The sequence below is a fragment of the Drosophila suzukii genome, chromosome 3, assembly GCF_043229965.1.
Source record: "Drosophila suzukii chromosome 3, CBGP_Dsuzu_IsoJpt1.0, whole genome shotgun sequence".
In the NCBI taxonomy this organism is placed as follows: Eukaryota; Metazoa; Arthropoda; class Insecta; order Diptera; family Drosophilidae; genus Drosophila; species Drosophila suzukii.
In genome coordinates, this window is record NC_092082.1 from 30,109,735 (window position 1) to 30,132,809 (window position 23,075).

The window sequence follows — 23,075 nt, forward strand, 5'->3', positions numbered from 1 at the left end:
CTAGTGATTCTGATCAATATATATAGTTTATGGAGTCGGAACGCTTCCTTCTACCTGTTACATATTGGGTGGGCAAGAAAGTCATGTCGTTTTTTTTAGTAATCGTTTTTAATCTAATTTATTTACGACTAATCGAGCACCAGGGTCACACTTTTTAGTATCGTTTTAAAGCTTATTGTCTTAGGTACTATCGACGAAAATTTGGTAATTATTCGATAACATTTGTGGAAGCTATAGCAAATTAAACATGGAGGACCAAAGTGAGCATTTTCGGCATATTTTGCTTTTTTACTTCCGAAAAGGAAAAAAAGCGGTCGAAGCTCGCGAAAAATTGTGCGAAGTGTATGGTAAAGATGCCATGAGTGATCGCCAATGTCAGCGCTGGTTTGCCAAATTCAGGCTTGGAGATTTTGGAGTTAAAGACGCCCCACGTTCTGGTCGACCATCGGCCGTTTTTGACGAACAAATTCAGGCTTTGCTGGATGAAAACCGGCGCTATTCAACGCGGGAGATGTCAGAGAAGCTCAGTGTGTCGCATACAACGGTTGAAAACCATTTGAAGAAACTTGGCTACGTAAGCAAGCTCGATGTTTGGGTTCCGCATAACTTAAAGGAAATTCACCTAACTAAGCGTATCAACATCTGCTATTCTCTGCTGCAACGGATTAAAAACGATCCTTTTTTGAAGCGGATCATTACTGGCGACGAAAAGTGGGTTGTTTACAATAATGTCCAACGAAAAAGATCATGGAGCAAGAAAGATGAGCCAGCCCAAGCCACATCAAAGGCCGATATCCATCAGAGGAAAGTTATGCTGTCTGTTTGGTGGAATTGGAAGGGTGTAGTGCACTTTGAGCTGCTGGGACGGAATGAAACCATCAATTCAGATGTGTACTGTCGCCAGCTATCCAATTTGGCGGAAAAAATTAAAGAAAAGGAGCCGGCACTAGCTAATCGCAAGGGTATAGTCTTTCACCATGACAACGCTAGGCCCCACACATCTTTGGTCACTCGGCAAAAATTAACGGAGCTGAATTGGGAAGTGCTACCACATCCACCTTATAGTCCGGACTTAGCACCTTCAGATTACCATTTGTTTCGCTCTCTTCAAAACTCTTTGAATGGTAAAAACTTTGATTCAGATGAGGCTGTCGAAAACCACTTGTCTCGATTCTTTGCTGGAAAAGACCAAAAGTTCTTCGAGCGCGGAATTATGCAGCTGCCCGAGAGATGGTCATTAGTGGTCGAACAAAACGGCCAATACATAATTGATTAATTATAAGTCCTGATATAAATAAATCATCTTTGAAAATATTGAAAAAAAACGACATGACTTTCTTGCCAACCCAATACTTTCCGACGAATCTGTATACCCTTTTACTCTACGAGTAACGGGTATTATTAGCTCATCAAAATCTGTCAATTTGGTCATCAATGAGCGGCTTTGTTAAGATTGACATAAAAAACAAACTAAAAGTTTTGTGATGACGGGAGGGGTGAAATTTTCTAACAAGAGTGCAGAGAAAAATCCAAATCCAACGATTTACAGGTGTCGTACAGCCGGAATTACGTCCATGATCAATATACTAGTAGCTGTACCCCTACATCTGGCAAAATGCACCATTTGGGCGTTGTCTCCCAAGATAGGGAATATGAAGAAATAGAACCACTAGGTGGGTACTACACATGCAGTCCAAAGACTGCAGGAAAACGGATGTCCAGAAGAAAGTCCTGTCTGCGTTCCCTAAAAGAGACCTTTATCCTGAAGGATACAATGCCGACCAATGTTCCTACAGTACGAAAAAGTACACAAGGACGATATCTGGGAAGTTCACCACACCAAGAAGATCGCCGTTAAATTACTCATGGATATATTAAACGTGAGGATTATACAAATGTATAGGACAAACGATACGTACAAAAACGCCGGGGCCAACATTACGACCTGTAGAAAATTGTGACCAACATGAGTGCCCCAAAAAGTGAATCCGCCAAGGAGGAGGTCGAGCCCCAAAACAATCAGTGTAAACATTGATAATAAAACTACCGAAAGACAAAAGGCGATATAGTTAATTACAAACAAGGTGGATCCGTGTTTCATTACCCTAACATCCCTGCGAAGAAAATTTCTGACCATAAATATTTGTAGAAGTTATGATTTAGGAACCAAGTCAAGTCAGCGGTCAAGCCATTTAATCGTATTATTCCGTGCAGTCCACAGCACCCACTTGTTGGATTCTCGAAAACCTTTAAATAGGCCTTCGAGTCTCGATATTTTTATCGGGGCAGTCGTGTTTCAGTATTCGGTTGTGTAGTTTCTGGTAGTTGTTAGGTTTCGCGACCCTTAGCATTATCAGCGTGCTGCATGTTAGGAACGGATGACGAGCCTCCTGTATTGAACTTTCAACGAAACAGCCCAAAGACGATTGATAGCGTTCGATCGACGCATGTATGCTAACCCTACAGTGCACGGAACGTATATAGAACTAATGCATGAGTATTTGTCATTCGGATAGATGTCACTAACAGACAATGTCATTCCCAGAAAATCCTAATACTTCATCCTGTAGCAGTGCATACTCAGACCTCAAAGCTCTTCTACAAAGCTTAGGGTCGTGTTCGATGCTTTTTTAAGAAAAACATCGCAGCTCTTACTGAACAAACTTCTTATGGTGGGTGCAACCATAAACCCATGTGTGTATGCCATCTTGCTGAGATTTTGCTTACGACCATTCGCTGTGACCGCGCTCTTGCTAAACGTTGGTTTAATAGTTGAGCGAAATCTTTGCCAAATCATATTCGAAAGGATCACAGGCAATAGTCGAAGACTTCTATATCGACGATCTCTTATCACAATCAGTTCCCCTGATCGATCTCATATCGCGACCCGATTCCCTGGAAATCCAGAAATCTGCTGGCATTGTGCTGGCCAAATGAGCAGCAAACTGTGATCCCGACGAGAGTCTTCAGTCCTTCGATGTACCCACTGCTTCCGATGCAAGCCCAATCTGAAGCACTCGGCCATTCAGAGTTAGTGGAGTTGATCTTTTTGATCCAATTCAAATCCATAGACATTCCCGGCAAAACCCCACTCAAAATGTACGACGCAATTTTTATTTTCTTCTGGGCAAAAGCCGGTTGTACGATTTCGTGGGGGCTGTGAAGTCCGCTGAACATTTTTTTCATTAATGGAATCGGAAACGCTCTGGTAAAGGAAGACGAAGTTCATGCTGTGCTCCTCGATGTCGAAGCGGTGGTAAACTCACGTCTATTGTTCGCAGATAGAAACAGTCCTAACGATGTGGAAGCTATCACTCCTGCACACTTTCTCGTCAACACCACTGTCGCTACATTGTCACATCCATCGACGAAGGACAACCGGAGCCCGTATCGGCAATCTAGCTGGGCTTGTGGCGAGATTGGTTGCACGAATACCTTACAAGATTGCAACAACGGACCAAAATTAAGAAGGACTTCGCAAACATGGTTGCTCGGAATTTTCACTGATGTGATCCCTGGGTAAGGTGCGAGTGGCAAATGTGAAAACCAAATGCAGAACCTACAAGCGAGCAATTTACTATCTGGCCAACTACCATTAGATTGAAGACCTGAAGCTCTTCATGATCATGATAGCCAACCCTGTAAACCTGCTAGAAGCAACCCTGGGCTGAGTAAACTTTTCGCCTCTGAGGCGAGTTGGAACAGAAATATATTTTTGAAATCAACTACGAAAGAAAATCATCGTGTTGGTCTAATTTTCTACCGACCAAAGGTGGACTCTTAAAGATGTTTAACAAAATGGCGGTCTATGTCTCTTTAGTCTCAAATCGTATTTTGAACAGGTTCTTGAAATACTTCCACTCAAGGCCGATGTAGCCCACTTGCACACTGCGAAGCACTGCCCTCCATGCAATTGCTAAGTGGCATAATTTGACCACTACCAGTTAGTGGATTTTCCGCTAAAATTATGTCCGCAGATAAAATAATTTTGGCAGAGTAACGGCAGTCTTCTGTGTAGTTGATGCCTGCACAGTTTTGGGCAGCTCCAGAACTAGGCGCCACTAGTCCGCGGATATAGGAGGAGTTGGTACAGATCCAATTTCTGATATTGATTCCAGATTGTCCTGAACAGAATCTCGGTTTCGTTCAGTAATATTCAACTTCTCGAAAGCTTCGAACTTTACGGACCGCCAAGTCAAGGGCTAGCCGTACACGCTACCCAAAAACCCTTTGTCATTATTTCTGATACATTAACTCAACGTGTGCTCTCTTTATTTCGCTCCTTTTAGTCTCTCCTACTAATTCCTTCAGTATACTTTGTCTCGTACAACTACACAGAAAAAAAAACGAGCCAGGATCAATTTGACATGCGCATGGTAAATTTGTGATTTTTAGACACATATCATTTTTACCATTAAATAATGTCAAATTGATACCAAAAAATTTCAAGTTGTCGATTTCTCTCTTTTCCGAAATTCTTTGACATTGAAAAAGAGAGGATATAGCAACATGGCGACATCCATCACGTGAGTGGAAGCGAAAAAGATATATTCGAAATTCGAATTGGCCTACTTCGATCATGTTGTCTCGCTTGCACTTACATACGTACACTTGAGTTTTATTGTGAAGCCGGTCAGACGTACATTTTCAGTGTTTCCCTAAGTGGGCAGAACAAGGAAAAGGTGAGTAAACTTCATATATAATGTGTATATGTCAAAGTGCTATAATAACATAGTAACATAATAAGCGGAAAAAACTAAAATCGTGTGCGATTTTCTTAGTGGCATTTTTCATATAGGGTCTATATAGGGTCTGCGAGTTGGTTTCAAAGTTTATAACTCATACGCACTGTTGCCCTTGATCAAATATATTATTTTCATATGGGTGGCCTTGACTTGGTTTCATTTCTCAAACTCGTTTGCCACCTTTCCGAACTACTTTGAAAGCTTTAAAAATTGAAAAACGCCAGAATTTACAGGACAGATTTTTGAAAATATTGACAATAAGCTATTAAAATCCTCGAGTTGCTTAATAAGTCATTTAAAACATTTCGCAAATAATTATACCCGTTACTCGTAGAGTAAAAGGGTATACTAGATTCGTCGGAAAGTATGTAACAGGCAGAAGGAAGCGTTTCCGACCCCACAAAGTATATATATTCTTGATCAGGATCACTAGCCGAGTCGATCTAGCCATGTCCGTCTGTCCGTCTGTCCGTCTGTCTGTCCGTCCGGATGAACGCTGAGATCTCGGAAACTATGGGAGCTAGGCTATTGAGATTTGGCGTGCAGATTCCTGAGCTTCTTACGCAGCGCAAGTTTGTTTCGGCACAGTGCCACGCCCACTCTAACGCCCACAAACCGCCCAAAACTGTGGCTCCTACAGTTTTGATGCTAGATAGAAAATTTTAACTGAAATGTATTGTTCTCATCAATACCTATCGATTGACCCAATTGGCCCACTTTAACGCCCACAAACCGCGAAAACCTGTGACGCCCACAATTTTCATGCTAGATAAAAAATTTTAACTGAAATGTATTGGTCTCGTCGATACCTATCGATTGATCCAAAAAAAAATTTGCCACGCCCACTCTAACGCCCATAACGCTTAAATCTGTATACCGCCGGTAGGTGGCGCATTTTAATCTCGCTTTGCTGCTTGCATATCTCCATATAGCTGAGTAACGGGTATCTGATAGTCGAGGTACTCGACTATAGCGTTCTTCCTTGTTTTATTTATTTTTGAAAAAATCGTTTCATAAATGGACCTTCTGTAAACACTTATATACCCAAATAAGGAAGGACAAAGAAGGCAATATTCAATTATATATATTTATTTATTATTTAAAAACAAATTAGCATGAGTAAGTAATTGTAGGGGACTTTTTCTGCCGTTTGCTCGCTTCGTTAACGCGGCACCAAATTTCTATGGCGCGACAGCAGATGAAGATGCCATGGCATGGTTGATATTAAAGCGTTCATTTAACATGATTCAAAAACGGCTTTCCGTGTTTCGGTGAAGCTCTCCTTTTTTTTTAAACATTTTTTTAGGCTAAACAAATCTTTTTTAAGCCGCGCTATGGATTTAATAATATGATGGTGAGGTTGGACTGAAATTCCCCTTTGACTCCAAATGGTAACTAGCATTTGTGTTACATCATTGGCGCTTTGTAACAATCGTTTTCCGGAAAATCTAGTAATATAGAGGACACTAGATAATACGGATTTCTTAGATGGTAAATCTGTTGTGTCAAGTTCGGATTTTAGATGTCCAACCAGAACAGAGAACGTCACTTTTTGGCACCCGAACCACACTTATAAGTTTGGAGTGCTTGTCGCTCTCACAAACAACAAGAATAGAATAACACACCCAAACGCACAAATCGCTTTCCGTTTCGTATTTTTGCATTTCGTCACTCACTCAAACAGTAAGCGTAGATTCTATTTCACCAGACACTCAAAAATTTTGCGCAGATAAGTGAACTGCACAGTGCACTCAAAGCAAATGTACCAAAAGCAAAGGTAGATCACAAAAAGCAATGCGCAATAATGCGCTGTGAGCGAAACATTCATGTTTTACAGTTATGATTTCGCATGATCGCTGGTTTGTTTTTTGGTCGCTTGATTTCAGTTGTTTGTTGAAGCCTTAGAAGGAATAAGCAAAATGACTGAAACGCCGGACTCTATAAAAAGTAAAATTGTTTGTGAAATTGCTTTTATTTTTAAGACAAACTAATCTAAGATTAAAATGTATCCAAAAAGAAAACTGTTAACGACTGATTTACCTGTTCCTTTATCTGTATGAACGGTCTCAAATTCATATAAAATATGTAATGACTTTCTTGAAAACATTAAAATTAAATACACGCAATGAAGCAGCAAAACACGGCTTTTATTTTCAACTCACATATATGTATGTATGTATATGTGCATACTCAAAAACAAATATGTATGCATGTATGAAGCTAATGCAAGAAAAACAACAACACACGTGTCTCTGACATATTGTTTGTCTCAAGTGTTGTGCTCTCATTTTCGCTCATTCCTTTTGCTTTAGCATATTGATCGGCGTCAACTCATGTATACATGCAGAAAAGAGCACGAAATCGTTTTGCGAGTGTGCGTATGAGCATGTCCGAAAATATCAGTGCAAGGCAACAAACCTCATTTAAGAGTGCCAATCACACTCTAAGTGCCGTAAACGCACAAATGATTCGGGTACACTTATTGTTTGGGTGTACCCTTGCCGTTCTTTCGAATAAAGTTCTGGCTGCAACACATGTCGTATGAGTAATTTTAAAGCAAACTTTGAGGACGACTCGCAAGGCCTGAACAATTTTTTTTTTATTTTTGATTAAATTTTTTACAGACTTTAATCTACCATGTAAAATGGTGAGAACCAGTTTTCATTTTTTGGACCACCGTAATGTACATACATACGTATGCGTAAGCGTGTGTATGTGTAGAGGCTGTTTCAGCGTGAAAGCAAAATTAATAAGTATGTACATCTAACAATAAACATAATTGCATTTAAACAAAAACATATTTTAAAATGCGCTTAAATTTATGTTTAGATGTATGTACATGCCTGTTAATTATTTTTTCTACGTCGCCCTGCAAAGTCGCTTCTCATGTACATATGTACATATGTATGTATAGACAGATGCACGCGTTTTTCATTGCTTTTCATAAAATGTTGCTTATTCTTGAAAGTCTTTCACAAATTTTCTGTTATTACACAATTAATTAAGGTTTCAAAATTTAGCGAGCACTTTCAAGCATATGTGGTGGATGCCGAACAGGAATCTTATACGATTGTATAAAAACTTTAATTATAAGTTAATCACAATTAAGAAATTTTAGTAAATAAGTATACATAAGTAAAAAAAATGACCCAATGTAAATATCTTAAATAATGTGTCATTAAGAAATACTGTAAATATTTTGTACAAACTGTAAATAGGTAAGAAAACGTATTTGAAAATAAAATAAAATAAATAATAAAAAATGTGGTATATTATTTTTTAATTTAAATTTGTCTTTGACATTATAATATCAAATTAACAATAATATCAATTTGGTATTTTTAGTATCCAATCTACAACAATGTACATTTGAAATTATAATATCAAATCTTCAACAACATCAAATTAACAACAAAAATATTTTAAAAAAATTGATACCGCTTAATGTAAAAATGATATTACCGACATTTCTTTTTAACCATTTCGTACATGTCAAATTGATATGTGCCGTATCAAGGCCGAAATGATACTGGATTTCATCAAATTGATCATCATATCATATAAATTTTATTTTCTGTGCAGAGAACAAGAGTAAACTGGCAATAGAAACAAAACCTTACCTTTAGCCTTGATAACGAACTCTACAATGACGAGAGAAAGCAAGGAAAAATGCACAAGTACACTGAGAACAATCACATAAAGCAACGAACGGTCTAAAATACACTGACATTATATTATGTTCCGACATACCCTTTAATAAAAGGTTTTTATTACTTGCATAATCTATTAAATAGGCCACTACCTTAACACGAATAAATAAAAATCTGCTGTGATGCTACACGCTAGTACATGCTCGTCTCATTTAGGAAGCTTACAAGAGCTGCAATTGCAATCCCTCCTACTACCTGCAGATACTCTAGCTGGTGTCTTCCGAAGTGTCGCAACTTTAGTTGTTCAGCGCTGGGTAAAAGCAGAGTAGGTGCTCTGTTGTTTCAGGATTTGTTGTTTTCCTTCAGCTTCTCCAGCATTAGTTGTCATACAGGCCAGCGTGCGTATGGGCCAATGGGCTGTTATCCTACTGATGTCCTAAGTCCTCCCTTTTCTCTCTTGGCTCCTAAGATCGATCTCTTGTACTTTCTTTGTAGTACCTTGTATGGTTCCCTTAACTTGGTATAATAGCTGATATTGAAAGCTCTGTACACCCTATTCCTAAGTTCGCATAGCTTCTTGGTATGTGTATGTTTACTTTGAGTAGGAGATTTTGTAGGATCCTTTGTTAGTATACTTGTGAGCTCTCTTACGTACTTGTGCAGAGCCTCGGCAGAGGTTTGTTTCAACTTGTATTTGACAATCTTACCGAACTGAAGTGTCATAGAAAATATACATGAGGTCTGAGAAGGAATTTGTTTCGGCACAATCCATGTCTCAACTTTGTGAATTCTAAATTCAAAATGTAGAGCCAGGCCTAGTGCCTCTTCTCACCCCTAAAAATTCATTGCACTTGAAAAGACAAGGTACGACAAAATATATTGTCAGAACGAGACTTACCCCTTTCATTTGTTTCCGATTTGCCCCAGAGCGTGTACCTGGCACTGGCATCGCTGTCTACTAGAGTTGTTTTGTTGTCGTTTGTCTACTGCAGCTTGATGAAAGGCTCTGTTAGAGCCGCTTCGTCGTGGGGCATGTAAGCTGATGCTAGGAGTCCCTGCTCGGTCCGCGGTGCTGAGGTTAGAACAAAGAAGAGCATTGCGGTTGTTTTTATATTAACACACGCCCTCGACCTACCTGACATGTGTGTGTATATTGTGTAGAATCCTTGAAGTTTCAGACCACAGACTAGACCTTCCCTAGTTCGCCAAAACGGCTGATCGACATTCGACATTGGTTGCTGGCGTGGTAAATACAGTCCTGTCGTTGATGACCATGTAATCCAACAGCTTTTTGGCGTCCTCGACCTCCTCCAGAACCTCACCCGGTTATTCCAAATCGGACCTTGTGGTCCAGCTTCTCCAGCTGCGGCAGTCAACGTTGACGTCATTTCCTTCTCTATTTTGAGGAAGGCCCAGTCGCTAAACTTTTTCGAGACTTGACGAAGAACGTTGGTCGCACTTTTCCGTTTGCGTCACTTTCCCTCTTTGGTGCGCTCTCTCTCTGACCTCCTGCTAGAGCTTACGCTTTGATTGCGATTGGAACGGCTCCGTGTGTTCCTATTTCTCGAAGCCGTCGATTTCTCCAGGCATCTGGCCTTGTCCTCTGTGTCCCTAGGGTCCGTCTTACCCGTCTCATCCTTCCTGACAATCTTTCTTAGAATAAAGTGAAATCGTCTGTCCCTTGACTTCCTGTTGATGGGTGAGGGTTTCTTACCCTTGCTGTTGCCTAGTGGTTTGGCCTTTCCAGACTGGTTCTTGTTTATTGTTAGATTCGGTTGGGCGATACTCATCGGGGCCCCCTCCTCAGGTTTCAACGGAGCCTCTTTAGCCTTACGAGGGGTCTCCAGCTCTGCTGAGAACGGAAATTCAGCGGGCACGGGTCGCATGACACGCCTGACTTGAAGAGAGGTAGTTTTATAACCTGCCTAGGTTCGCCCGACTAACATTCGTCAGCAAACGTAAACCCTTCTTGGGTCACCTCATGTCGATGGATATTGAAAAGTAAAATAAAATAAAGTGTACACTGAAAACATCATTGAAAATCTTAGAATGGTCGTGGCACTCGGGTGAAACAAAAACTGACTTTAGAGGGTTATTATCAAATTTAACTTTCTAACAACAAAAGGAAATAACCAAGTTATATGGGGACGACTTCTGGTCATAGTATTGAGCAAAGCATTGCTAGTGCTAGAAGAAGACCACAAAAAGGTGGTTAAACCTCTAAAAAAATGACCGGCACAAAAAAATATTTTTAGGAGTTAAGAACTATAATGTTTCTATGGTTTACCTTCAAGCTTCGACTGAGAATTGCTCCATAAGATGAACTTATTATTTCCCTTCAAAGTAATTCCCTCTCGATGAAATAAAAATATGCCAGCGATTTTTACATTACTCGAAACATGCCAAATAGTCCCTTTCCGCTTTCCCCGGAGTGTTCTCTTGATTTTGGAAAATAGCCAGAATTCACACGGAGATAGAGTTGTTGTTGTTGTTGTTACCCATAATTCTGGTTTTTTTTAGACGAATTGCTTCACACAAACGACGCATAACGCTTAAATAATATTCCGTAATTACAGTTTAGCCGGGTGAAAGACATTAATAGTGCACTAAAACACGAAAAACCAAAACAAATTCAACTTCCTTTTTGCCCACATGAAGTAATGTAAAGAATGTAACAAATTAAAAAAAATCATAATAAAGGGTAGATCTAAAAAAAAAAATACTTTAAGGCTTTCACCTTCGACTTACACAAGTTCTGATATTAACTTTAGTGACGAAAAAGGATTTTGAATTCGACAAAATACATACATTATCTAAAATTTACCTATGAACGCTACAAAAGAAAATGCCCATTTGCGTCAAAGCTTAAATATTTTGCTGAAGCGGTAGAATGAGTAAATTTAAGATAGCAGAATCCTAATTTAAGGTTGTAACTCCTAGTTTCGGGAGAACACTTCAAGATCAGAACACTTCACGTCTAGTTAAGGTCCGAAACGCTTTCTTCTTCCTGTGAAATACTTTCCAACCGTTAACCATTTTATTCCACGATTAACGGTTATAGATACTTACGTAATTACACAGTTATAATACAATACATAAAACAATGCGTTTTATTCAATGCGATATAAAATACAAAACTCGTTGGATTTTTAGAGATAGAAAAGTTTGTCCGAAAGCGAATCGGCCACATCTCGTTGAATACTTTGTCCAATCAAATAAGCCAGTTTGTGAGCATACTAAAAAAAAAAATATATTTTAATTTAGACTAGTTTAATGAAATACAATTTAACATGAAAAGGTTATCTATCTTCGTCAAGCCGAAGTTTATATGCCCTTGCTGTTGATATAGTCGATTTCGATAATACTGGATTACAAAATAATAATTTGACAAAGGATGATGGTAGTTCCTGATAGTGTTGAGCCCTTCAATCACAGAAAAAAGTCAAAAATTGGTTTTGGATAATTTTTTAAAATAATTTTATATCAGAAATTTCTTGGTGTTATTTTTTGGTATTTTTATATTTATCTCGAGTTACAATTTACCAATTTAGGTGATATATGTTTTAGTTAACAACTATAATGTCAGGCTTTAATATTGCCGAGTTTATTGTGTGTCTGTTGATATTGTGAAACGTGTACCATTTTAAAGTTACTGTCGAATCAAACCAGGCAAGGCATTTGGACAAAATGGAAAAATAGATTTTATTTTGCTTGTTTAACGTTTGTGTTTAATTTGAACACCAATATGTTATTCTATAATACGAAACCCTAATCAAGGTTCGATAGGTGTAACAATCTTATACTGTTTTCTTTATTCTTATATTAACCACGAAGTCTGTAACCACGAAAAGTGTAATTCCGATGCTTGTGAATATGAATTTTGTACACATGAAGTCAGTCGAAAACAAACCTTGAAATAATTTGGTTGGACTCTAACTTTTTGGCTACCTCCTTAACTGGAGGCTTCATCAGTTTGATTTGGAGAGTAACAGCTTTGCCCCTGAAATTTGAATTTCAATATTGATCAATTTAATGGGGTTTATGTTATTCCGGAAACCAAACTTGCCGTTGAAGTGGGCGGACGTGTCTCGTGCGAGCTCCAGGAAAAGAGCAAGAAATTTGCTGAATAAAATGATGATACAATAAATAAAAATTTCGGTTACAACTCATAAAATCAGGGTAACGACTTAAACAAGGGTATATTTATTTTATTTTTTTTCAATAAATAAGTGTCACGCTAAAAAAGCTCAATGAGCAACAAACAAAATAAAGAGCGACTAAGCTCTGGGAACCGAAGAGACGGTTACTTTTCAACGTGTGATAGCGAAGTGCAAAAAACGACCTTACTGACGGTCGATAGCCAAAGAGTGCGATCCTGCGCACCATGTCTATCTACTGCTACTCCTACTCCGACGGCGTGAAGTTATCAGTGCAAAACCCCCTACCATCAGTCTTGACCCCTAGCGCACCAACAACATGCAGCAACTTCTGCACTTGCACTAAATTTATCAGCAACAACTATAGCTGCGTCAAAAAAACCAACAACAACCACAGCTACGGCTATTATTTCGGCATCGACTACAAAGTCGTCGAACGTAACGCTAAAAACAACGGCAACAAAAACCACGACAACAAATCAAAACCAAAACAAAATTCAGCAAGCTGGTCCGGCCATACGGACTAGATCGGTACATCCTTATCAAGCGTAAGTCTAGCCCGCAGAACACCGCGGTAGGTAACAAGTCCAAAATAAACCGAGTCCAGATAGACAATAAATTATCCGAAAGATCCAACAGCAATAGATTTGCGCTTCTAGCTGAAAATGAACCAAAACGTGCTCAGGAGACCCAACCGAAACCTAAGACCCCACCAATTTACATTAGGGAGAAAATCTCGTACGCCCTGGTCAACAAAATTGTTGCGCTGACCGGGTACGGAAACTTTTATGTTGTTCCGGTCACAAAAGGGGATATCCATGAAACCAAGCTTCAGAGCAAAACTGAAGAATATTTCCGAGCAGTATCCAAATACCTGCAGGAAGCTAGGAAAAGCTACTACACGTACCAACTAAAAAGTTGCAAGGGCCTGCAAGTGGTACTAAAAGGAATCGAGCACGACGTAACCGCCAAGGAAGTTATTGATGCTCTCAAGGAAAAAAGGGTTTTCTGCAAAGATCGTCAGTAACATTATAAACAGGAAAAAAGAACCGCAACCATCCTTCAGGGTCAAGCTGGATCCAGCCAACAGAGTCTTGAAGTAAAATGAAGTGCACCCCATTTATAGCCTGAAATACTTAATGCACTAAAGGGCTTACTGCCCTGCCAACAAAGAAGACCCCAAAAAGAAAAAATGCGTTAGCTACCAAGGTAACCACACGGCTACACTACAAGGGCTGTCCGATCTACAAAGAGATGAAGGACCGCATGCGAAAAGTGACAGCAACGCGTCATCAGAATACCCAAAATGCGTACACTTACTCGCCGGAAGTACTATTCCGCACGGCTGCAACTAAGTAGCCAGAAGGGCTTCTCATACGCCGATGCCCTTTGATCAGGGACGGGAAACCCACTCCAGTCTAATCTAGGAAAGGCTCAGCAGATCCAAGTACAGTCACAAAGCACTTTGAAATCTATGACGGTCACCATGCAACAAAGTATAATTAGGGTATTCAATTGCGTTGTAAAAGTGTAAACTTTGTAAGTTTGCCAGACGAGAATTATGAACGCCCTCTATTTTAAAATAACGTTGCAGGAAATTGACGTACAATAGAAAGGTAACTTTTAAATTTTTGTATTGCTCCAACATATAATGTAGGACTTTATTAACTTCGCTCTCAGACCATCGCTTAGTTTCGACCTCTCTGGCTCGCTTTCTTGAGGGTTTTTCTTCCATTGAAATTGTTATTCAATGATTTTGTTTTATAGAAGACAAATGTTTTTCTTTTGCATTTAAAATTCAAATTTGTTTCTTTTCTTTTAATGTCATTTCCATGGACTTAAACCCAACTTTTCAGTATACTTTTAGTATTTTAGATAAAATTCCTACCTATTATTAACCCCCTATTTCTACACAAGTACAACAGATTTGTATACATAAGCTGGGGTGTTGTAGGCCTTGAAAACTATTTTGTATGGAAATTGTTGTAGGAACTGCTTACACTTTTACACTCTTCAAACGTTTGCAACGCAATTGAATACCCTAAATGTAATTCATTTCATTCATGAAAACGACCATGCAAACACTGGTTCAAAAACAGAACATGGTGTTACAGCTACTTGCAGCTAAGCACTCCAAATAACAGATGTCAAATCTACGAATAACAATGTGGAACGCCAATGGCGTTTCACGGCAACACCTTGAAGTAACACAGTTCCTGAATGATAATCATATCGACATTATGCTACTGGTAGAGACGCACCTCACAAACAAATACAACTTCCAAATAGAAGGCTACACTTTCTACCGCACAGACCATCCAGATGGTAAAGCCCATGGCGGAACCGGCATTCTAATCAGGGAACGCATCAAGCACCACTTTCACCAAAGGTTTTCAACTAATTACTTGCAAGCCACGTCTATCAAAGTGCAGTCAGGCAACGGAAACCTCACCATAGCCGCTGTCAACTGCCCGACTCGCTTTACAATTTCTTCCACAACTTGCTTGGAGATCGCTTTATAGCTGCAGGGGACTATAATGCCAAACACACGCACTGGGGGTCACACCTTATGACTCCCAAAGAAAGGCAATTATATAATGCAATCATAAAACCGAACAACAAATTAGACTATGTTTCCCCCGGCAGCCCCACATACTGGCCAATAGACCCCAGGAAAGTTCCAGACCTAATAGACTTTGCGGTGACAAAAAACGTTCCCCGCAATAAATTAAGCGCCAAAGCGCTTTCGGACCTGTCGTCAGACCATTCGCCAGTGCTGGTAACTCTTCTTCAAAGCACAAAAACTACAGATCACCCCCTCAGGCTGACGTCGCACTGAACCAACTGGTTAAAATATAAAAAGTATGTAAGCTCACACATAAATTAACCCCTCACTTCAACATCGAAGCGGACATCGACTGCTCTACAGATGCTCTTGAAGAAGTATTCGTGGAGGCAGCCACTATCTCAACACCACAAGGCAGGGACGTACAAGCCAACCACTTGAAAATCTGCAAATTGAACGGCTAGTCCTAGAAAAGAGGCGCCTGCGACGTGCCTGGCAAACCAATAGATCGCCGTCATCAAAACAACGTCTTAAGGAAGCACACTAAATCGAGCTTTAAAGCAAGAAACAGAAAATGCACAGCTGCGGTACATTAAAAAACTTTCGCCAAGCCACTACAAAACAACCTCTGTGGAGGGCTTACCCAAACCTTAGCTCTACGATCGAAACAGTCACTCCGATAAGAAATTCATCTGGCAGCTGGGTCCGCAGCGACGAAGACAGAGCCGAAACTTTTGCTTTACATCTCAGTCTTCCAGCCGAACCCTGCCACTGATTCAGTTATCCTACCACAAATCCAATCTGAAACTAATTCTCTACCAACATTGTTTTAGCCAAAGGTCAATTGGGAACTGAAACAGAAAAAGGCCCCGGGCTTTGACCTAATAACCAAAAATGTTAATTGAACTTCCAAACTCTGCTATTGATGTTATTTGTAAGCTCTTCAGACCACACAACTCCGTCATCCTACAGACCAATAAGTTTATTATCGTGTCTGTCTAAGTTGTTCGAAAAATTCCTCCTAACTCGCATAATACCATATCTAGGAGCTCACAATGTTATCCCTGCTCATTAATTTCGCTTCCGTCAAAATCATGGAACAATCAAAGAAGTTAACAGAATAACATTAGAAATACGCACAGCGTTTGATCAAGCCTTCGATCGAGTATGGCTCAATGCCCTCTGCACAAAATCAAAACACACTTGCATGATTACACTCAAAAGCTACTGAGTCGTATCTCTGCAACAGAATCATCGCAGTAAAGTGGAATTCAACAACATCTGACGACTACGTTATCGAAGCTGGATTCTGCAAGGAAGCGCACTAGGGCCTAATCTGTTCCATACCATATACACAAAGTTTATTCCTACAAACAAACAGCTAACAACATCTACGTTCGCTCGCGACACTGCAATCCTAAGTCGCTCAAGGTGCCCAGGCCGAGCACCAACAACAAGAGGTGGCTATTTGAATGGCTTATTAAAAAAAACTGAAGAAAAATGTAAACACGACGCTTACTATCAACAGGCAAGCATGTCATCCACTATCATTGAATAGTAGGCACATTCCCGAAGTCAACGAAGTAACGTACCTCGGCGTCCACCTTGACAGACGACTAATCTGGAAAAGATAGATCGAACGCAAGAAACTACATCTAAAACTAAAAGCCAGCAGCTTCCTGCTCTACAACTCCACTCTCAAGCCCATCTGGACATATGGCTCCCAGCTATGGGGGAAAGCGGACACCATGGTATGTTCGCAACCAAAACATCCACAGGGACCTTGGCATTCTTGCTGTAAAAGATGAAAAAGACCATCAAAAATCGACCTACAATGAAAAACTCTCTGTGCACCCAAATAGTCTAGCAAGAGGCTTGAATCAAGTTTCCAGCAGATACCGCCTACAACGCAACGACCTCCCAACCCAGCATTAATTTTCAGGGCCCCTTAACTCAATACCAGTCATATGACTATTATAAACACATCATTGAAACAAAACTTAAATACAACAGTTTTAATTATTTATTTTTAAATAATTAAGCTGTCTTTTCCTGTTGGGTACTTCAATATTTTAGCAAATATGGATAATAACAAAAAAGAAAGACTGAATTATGGTGTTCATTGAAATAGCAGTCTTAAAAGAAAAATATGATAAAATTCAATAAGGCTCATTAATAACTTAATCCTACTAAATATCGATTTGATTATGACCAAATATTTTGTTGTATGGCCTTTATTGGCTATTACAGGCTAAACCCTACGTGGCATGGAGTCCACCAAGTCCTTGCAACATTTGCGGGAAATCTGACCCCTTCCCTCCTGCACAACTTGCCAAAGCTGCGGCAAAGAAGTCGGAGATTTCTTGACAACAAAACGCTTATGTCCCTCGATAAGTTTTCAATCGGATCTAAATCCGGGGACTGTGCTGGACAAGGCATTACGTCAATTTGTTTTTGGCTAAATGTTGGTGTGGCCAACTTGTTGGTGTGTTTAGGATCATTGTCCTGCTGAAATGTCCATATTAAGGACATTTCATCATCAGTATACGACAGAATGATGTTTCTCAGTATATTTACGTAAACATGTTGGTCCATGATCTCATCGATCAAACGTATGGGGCCCACACCGCTCTATGAGAAATTTGCCCATACCATGATTTTAAGGCCATCTGCTTAACGGTCTTGAGATTTTATTTTGGGTGGTACCCGGTGTTTGGGGGTCGACGGACATACTATTTTGAACCTGTTCCACCAAAAAACACCAGCTAAGACTAATCTGTCCAAAGGATATATCGACCTTTTGAAAGTGGCTAGTTCAAGTGGCTTTTGCCAAACTTCAACTTGTCTTTGGGGTGTCTTTTATCAAGTAATGGCTCCTTTGGTGGACTTCTAGCATTCAAATTTTCATCGAACAGACTTCGGAGAATACTGCCATCCCTGATTCCCTAGCTCACATCCGCTTTTATAGTCCTACAGGATGCAAAAGGATAAGTTTTGCTAAAGCGCACTTTTCAAACGTCCTCTATAATTGTGATTTTCCGTATCGCATAACGTTTTTCGGGCTTCGGTTCATAGTTTATGGCATTGTAACTCATATTGGCTGTACATTTTAAGGGACTTTGAATATATTGATACGTTTTGCCCTCCTTTCTAAGCTCAATCAATTTTTCCTTTCTCCCTTGAAGCAATGAGGTCCTATACCCATTAAAGTTAATTTTTTTCTACAGTTTAACTGTAGAAATTTATAATAATGGTCTTCATTAAAAACCTAATTTTACCAAATTACAAAAATTTTCAGGACTTTTCCTGGAAGAAAATCAAAAACTGCTATTTTAGTGAACAGCCGAAATGTTGTGTCCGTGTGCAAAAATATGAAAGAAACCCAAAAACAGACCAAATCTAATGGGGTTTTTGCTTGTTTTGTATCTATATGATCCATTCTACAAAAGAAATGTACTAGCGATTAACCAACGAAAAGGACTATGCTAATAAACCGTTATATAGTTTCGCTTCTGTCGTACTGCTATTTTAGTGAACACAGCTGTATTTATATACCTCAGGGAAATAAGTATATGTGCACTTTTTAATTTGCTTTTATTTTCTCTAAAATTAACGGTACAGTTTTTGTAAATACGTTTTTGTATTCTTATCTTATATGAACATCATCTAATTCAATGGTCCTCTTTGGGCTTCACTCGCTGTACAGTTTATAATAACATGTGCTGAAACTTTTGTTTTTTATAGGAAATAAGTATATGTGCAAATTGAGATTATTATGTTATTTATAGCGAGTAAGCTAAGAAGTGTGATCTAACAATATTTTTAAATCAGCGGAACGTAAGTAAAATAGACTGTTTATTCTTGTAGAATAAATTGTTAATACAAAGTTTGACTTTACGGTAGGATGCCACGTGGTTTACAATTGTCAAAGGAAGTTCGGGGCATAATCAAAGGACTGGCTGAATTTGGCCCGACCATTTCTTATGTTGCTGCCAGATTAAATAGGCACAGGAATACAATTAGTAACTTTTTTAAAAATCCGGAAAGTAATGGAAAATAAAGCGAAGCGGCAGGCCCACTGAAATCGACGAGCGGTGCAAGATACAAATTATCCGTCTAGCTGTGCAAGACAACAAGTCTTGCATCTGACGTATTCAAAAGCTGTATAAACCAAAGTGGTTACATATGGTTCACGCGACGCTGTAACAAGGCTATTAAAGCGTCGCATAGCCGCTCGTCTACAATTTGTTGAGCAATACAAATTTTGGTCGGAAGAGTTTAAAAAAGTTATATTTTCGGACGAAAAAAATTTCATTTAGACGGTCCTGACTCCGGTAAAAAGAACTGGGCGACAAAAGGCAACCGCGGCAGGTCTGCCATAAACGAAACCACGGTGGAGGATCATTAATGGTTTGGCCGGATTTGGGTATGCTGGGAAGTCTCCACTTTGTTTTGTACCGATTCGAACAAATGCAGAAATTTATATAGCAGCTAGGAAAATACCGCTATTGTAGTGGCCAGCGATCAGTCCGTAAAGTTTAATAAAGTTTACAAGAATGGCCGCCAGTTCGACACAGTTAATAACCTCAAAAAGGCTTTATTCAAGGAATAGGATCAAATTAATCCGACAACTCTGCAAAACTTGGCAACTTCAACGGCCAACCGACAAATTAAAAAGTTTAAGAATCGGTTTACATATGGTTGACGCACAAAACTTAAGCACACACCCGGGGAGTCCATCAGGACCGGGAGAATAAGTTGGCGTTGTTTTTTCTAAGTCTCTTACGAGAGAAATTTCCGTAATTTCAGGGGTAAAGATACAATTTGCCTTATTTAAGGGATTAGGGTAGTTAGAATTTGACCAAGCAGCCGAACTATAAGTAGTTTGGAAAAACTCGGCAAATAAATCAGCAATTTCAAAATCCGTCGATGCCTCCATTGAGTTAAAACGTACCGATGAAGGCAATGCTGATGACTTACGCTTGGCATTGACAAAGTTATAAAACTGCTTCGGATCATTTGAAAATTCAAATTTACATCGACTTAAATACATAGAATAGCAATGACTATTGAGAACGTTAAAATCCGATCGAGCCACCACATATTTCGAAAAATCAAATGGCTTACCCGATTTCTTATACTTTTTATAAGTGTTTGTCTTAAGGTTTTTAAGTCTTTGAAGCGCATTGGTAAACCAAGGTGGCCTGTTTGTCTTTGAAGGAAACCTATCAGGAACGCATTCATTAAAAAAGGTATTTAACACTATATAGAAGTGTTCAGTGGCACTTTCAATGTCCACACAATTGTACAATTCTGTCCAATTATATTGAGAAATCATGTCGTTAAGTTTTTTATAGTTACATTTTCGGAAACATCTCACTTTAGTTTGAGAAACTAAAAGAGAGAGGGTATCAACGCATGGGAGGCAGATTGTCAATTCCATTGTTGGATGATATCGGTCTTCAGGTACAACAAGAGCGTCAATTCTAGATACCGTGACTTCAGACGGGTCTGAAACAAACACAAGATCTAGTTGTCTATTTAATGAATTTCGTATAAAGCTTACTTGCTGTAACGATAATTCTAGAAGACCATCTACAAAATCATGGGCGGATAGAGGTATAGCGACTAGTGAGTCAGTAGGAGGAGACCAAGAAATATCAGGGAGATTAAAGTCACCCAAAACAATCAAAAGGTCACTGTTAGAAAGAAGGGATAGAACAGATTTTATCGCAGACAGGTGGTGCTCATAAATTATTAAATCAGAGCCAGGTGGAATATAGGAACATGTAACAAATATTGAGAATGATTGCAAGGAAACTTTCACACTAACAAATTCAATTTCATTAGGGTATCAGAGTGAATTCTCTCGGATGTTAGGCTAGTGCTAACGGCAATCAGCACACAGCCTCCCCTATGTGAGGAGCGCTCGGTCCTATAGGTATTAAAATTGTTTGACAGAACTTCATTGTCAGGTATCTCTGGTTTCAGCCAAGTTTCCATAAAAGCCAAAATATCAGCAGTAAATGCAGAGGAGTCAGCATAAACCTTGGGTACCTTCATATTTAGTCCCCTAACATTTTGATAAGCCAAAAATAAACTTTTTAGTTTTTTGGCGCAGTGGAATGTCTGTTATTTGTTCTCGGTTTATTGGGAACAAATTCTTTTATTACTAAATCATCATTAAGCCAAAAGCTTTCAGAAAGTAGTACCTTAAACACATCAGGCGGAGCAAATATTTTAAAAGTCGATATACTACGAGCATATGAAAATCTAAATTGTTCAACTGAAATATTCTCGGATGGGAATTTTTCACGAATTCCAAAACATCCTCAGATGTGGTATCTGGGGTGAATCTCGAAACAAATAATTGTTTTCTATGTGGAACAACTGATAATTTCTTACGTCCCCCAGCAGCAGATTGCACCTCACTAAGCTGAGAGCCAGAAACGGTAACTTCTGTACCTATAGGTACGGTCGCCACCGTAGCCGGCACTGAAGGTTTTTTTACCACCCGACTTCGAGAAGCAGTGACTTCACCTGAAACAGCTGTATCCATAGGCGCAGTAGGTTCACTTACCACAGCGTCAACAGAGACTGCTGCAGCCACCAAGTTCGGATTTGGGGTGGATACCCTGACCGTATTAACTGCCGCTAAGCTGTTTTTTTTACGCTTAGGCGACTCAGTTAGTAATTTTTTATTATTAAATTGTCCACAAACGGAATTGAACCCCTCATTGAGCTGTTTAAAAGCACCAGAGAGATTCAAAAGGCTGTCGAGTCTGCTTCATAAAGCCGCTCATCTCAACAACCATTTCCTTGCAGGATCCACATGACCACATGAGTCCAGAATTCTGATCAATGAAGTCTTTGACTCTACTAGTAAATCCTGCGCATTTAACGTGCATCATCGATTCGCAGAGCCAGCAGAAAATAAAAGGGTCTTTAGTTGAAGACGAAAGAGTACAATTTTTCTTAGAGCAGACAAGAGCCATTTAAAGGAAATGAAATAAAATAAAATAAAATAATATATGAAAAATACCTCAAGTAAATTTGGCACTGGGATCAAATTCCAAAACCACAAAGGCACATAACACGAAAAAATAAGAGCGCGAGATCGCGTATTAATTTAAATGTAAGAGAGCACGAGAGAATAAATCTTCTATCGATTGAGCGTTGCTTGTGGGACACTGACAACTTTACGCAGGAACAGTTACAATGTAAAGCAATTAAGAGAGAGAGAGAGAGAGATAGAGACAAGAGACAAGAGAATAGCACACCAAAAGTCTACCAGAAATTTGGCAAGATACAAATTAGCCGTCTAGCTGTGCAAGACAACAAGTCTTGCATCTTGACGTATTCAAAAGCCGTATAAACCAAATTTTGAACGAGATCGAAGTGGTTACATATGGTTCACGCGACGCTGTAACAAGGCTATTAAAGCGTCGCACAGCCGCTCGTCTACAATTTGCTGAGCAATACAAATTTTGGTCGGAAGAGTTTAAAAAAGTTATATTTTCGGACGAAAAAAATTTCATTTAGACGGTCCTGACTCCGGTAAAAAGTACTGGGCGACAAAAGGCAACCGCGACAGGTCTGCCATAAACGAAACCACGGTGGAGGATCATTAATGGTTTGGCCGGATTTGGGTATGCTGGGAAGTCTCCACTTTGTTTTGTACCGATTCGAACAAATGCAGAAATTTATATAGCAGCTAGGAAAATACCGCTATTAAAGTGGCCAGCGATCAGTCCGTATATAGAAGATCTTTGGGGAATACTTCCTAATAAAGTTTACAAGAATGGCCGCCAGTTCGACACAGTTAATAACCTCAAAAAGGCTTTATTCAAGGAATGGGATCAAATTAATCCGACAACTCTGCAAAACTTGGCAACTTCAACGGCCAACCGTATTAATACAAATTTTTATTAAGAAAGTAAAACATATAAATTATTAG

The 23,075-nt window shown here is 39.3% G+C and overlaps 2 protein-coding genes across 10 annotated transcripts in view; one reads left to right on the forward strand and one right to left on the reverse strand.

Annotated features, from left to right (window-relative positions):
• The window catches only part of AGO3 (Argonaute 3), a 547,891-nt gene that overhangs the window by 127,399 nt on the left and 397,417 nt on the right, over nucleotides 1–23,075 (forward strand). The window lies entirely within an intron of this gene.
• LOC139353046 (uncharacterized) lies at nucleotides 9,314–11,396 on the reverse strand. The gene is made up of 2 exons (XM_070996175.1): nucleotides 9,531–11,396; nucleotides 9,314–9,467 (listed from the first exon to the last, which is right to left on the reverse strand). The coding sequence occupies exons 1-2, from the start codon at nucleotides 9,781–9,783 to the stop codon at nucleotides 9,379–9,381; spliced, it is 342 nt and encodes a 113-aa protein (XP_070852276.1). The 5' UTR covers nucleotides 9,784–11,396; the 3' UTR covers nucleotides 9,314–9,378.

Coding starts and splice junctions, on each gene's coding strand:
- LOC139353046 (XM_070996175.1), bottom strand. CDS start 9,783: ATGACGTCAACGTTGACTGCCGCAGCTGGAGAAGCTGGACCACAAGGT. Junction 9,468..9,530: donor AATATACACACACATGTCAG/GTAGGTCGAGGG, acceptor TTCTAACCTCAG/CACCGCGGACCGAGCAGGGA.